General features: G+C 38.0%; 1 protein-coding gene across 1 annotated transcript; it reads right to left on the bottom strand.

The window, feature by feature from the left end:
* Positions 1 to 331: 331 nt before the first annotated feature.
* Positions 332 to 1,057, bottom strand: LOC116420126 (vomeronasal type-1 receptor 1-like). Its single transcript, XM_031943715.1, has one exon. It carries the CDS (start codon positions 1,055 to 1,057, stop codon positions 332 to 334), a length of 726 nt encoding a protein of 241 aa, XP_031799575.1.
* Positions 1,058 to 1,368: the final 311 nt, after the last annotated feature.

The raw sequence follows: 1,368 nt of genomic DNA, 5'->3' as shown, positions 1-1,368 counted from the left end.
GCTGTGGAGGATAGTTCAGATAAAGAAAAATCGTTTCACACAGGGAAGCAATTAGCAGAACTTTAATATTACCCAAAAAGGAGAAGAAGAGATTCCAATGGAGAATAATGGCAGTTTATAGATTCCATTGTCCATAGTTTCTGAGCAGAACACAGTGGAGGTTGGGGCTTCATGGGAAGTGATGACTCTAGAAATACTTTTTGCAATGCTATCTGAACTCTGTCAAAAAAGCCAGAGACCATCAGAGCTCAAACTTGTGAAGACTTTCAGATAGAGAGTGAATGACACTAATTGAAGACCACTTGATCAGTTGTAAGGGAAAGTAGTACTTTTAGAGGGTATGAAAGGTTTTGAGTATCTGCCTATTAGTGTTGATAAAAATAAAAGGACTGATCATTGGGTACCATAAGAACAGAAAGGTAGAATCATATAATATCCTGAGTTTTATTCCTTGAAAATGAAGTATATAAATAATAAAAAATGGGCTGATTGCATTAAATAAAACAAAGGTACCCACTAGAAGTAGGATGGTTTGGGTGGCTTTAATCTCAGGAGAGATTTTTGGGGAAAAGTTGCGACTGTGAATATGTTTGACTTTCTGGTTGTGTCTGAATAAGATAAAAACCATGTAGCCACTGAAAAAGGTCATGAGACATACAAATATAGATGAATGAACAAATTTCCAGATAGTATTTTTATGATTCATGCTATATAGAATTGTAGTCCTAATGTTACATTCACTGTTAGAGTGTGAGCTGTTTGTTGGATCAGTTAGATACATAAGCAAGACCATCTCTTCAAGCAGATTGGTGATCCAGCAGAGGAGACAGCAGGGAATGACATACTTTGAGGCTCTCATTTTGAGTTTCAACCATGTATGACTGTTGGGACTTATAGTGATGGCTTGAAAGCCACTCAAGAGGCAGGTGCTGCTGAGAGAGAGATCCCTGCTCACTGCCTGCAAGTAAGTTGTAAATCCAAGTACAAAACTATGGCGAACACATTTTGCCCCCCAAACCCTCATTAGAATAGGGATTCCCTTAAAGAGAAGTGCCATTGTGTTAGAAAGGGCCAATTGGATGATAATTATGCTTATTGGTTTAGTTTTGTGACTAGTGATGGAATTAATGCTGTATAAGCAGAGGAGGAAACAGTTCCCTAGGACTCCAATTCCAGTCAGATGTAGGTAGACAATCCCCAGGATTTCATCACTGGGAAGCATCTCTTAGATGGGCTGGGCATAGAATGTGAAGTCAACTCCAATGAGACCTTTGGAAAAAAACATGGAGGAATATCTTTGTTATATATTCATAATTTCCCAGTTAAATTCAAAACCTTGCTCCTCAGTAAAAAATATGACCAATTCTG

The sequence above is a fragment of the Sarcophilus harrisii genome, chromosome 6 (assembly GCF_902635505.1).
Source record: "Sarcophilus harrisii chromosome 6, mSarHar1.11, whole genome shotgun sequence".
Lineage (NCBI taxonomy): Eukaryota > Metazoa > Chordata > Mammalia > Dasyuromorphia > Dasyuridae > Sarcophilus > Sarcophilus harrisii.
The sequence above is the reverse complement of the archived record's forward strand: the minus strand, read 5'-3'. Positions and strand labels throughout refer to the sequence as shown.

Bases quoted from the DNA above. Each gene is read 5' to 3' on its own strand.
- LOC116420126 (XM_031943715.1), bottom strand. From the start codon at position 1,057: ATGGCACTTCTCTTTAAGGGAATCCCTATTCTAATGAGGGTTTGGGGG.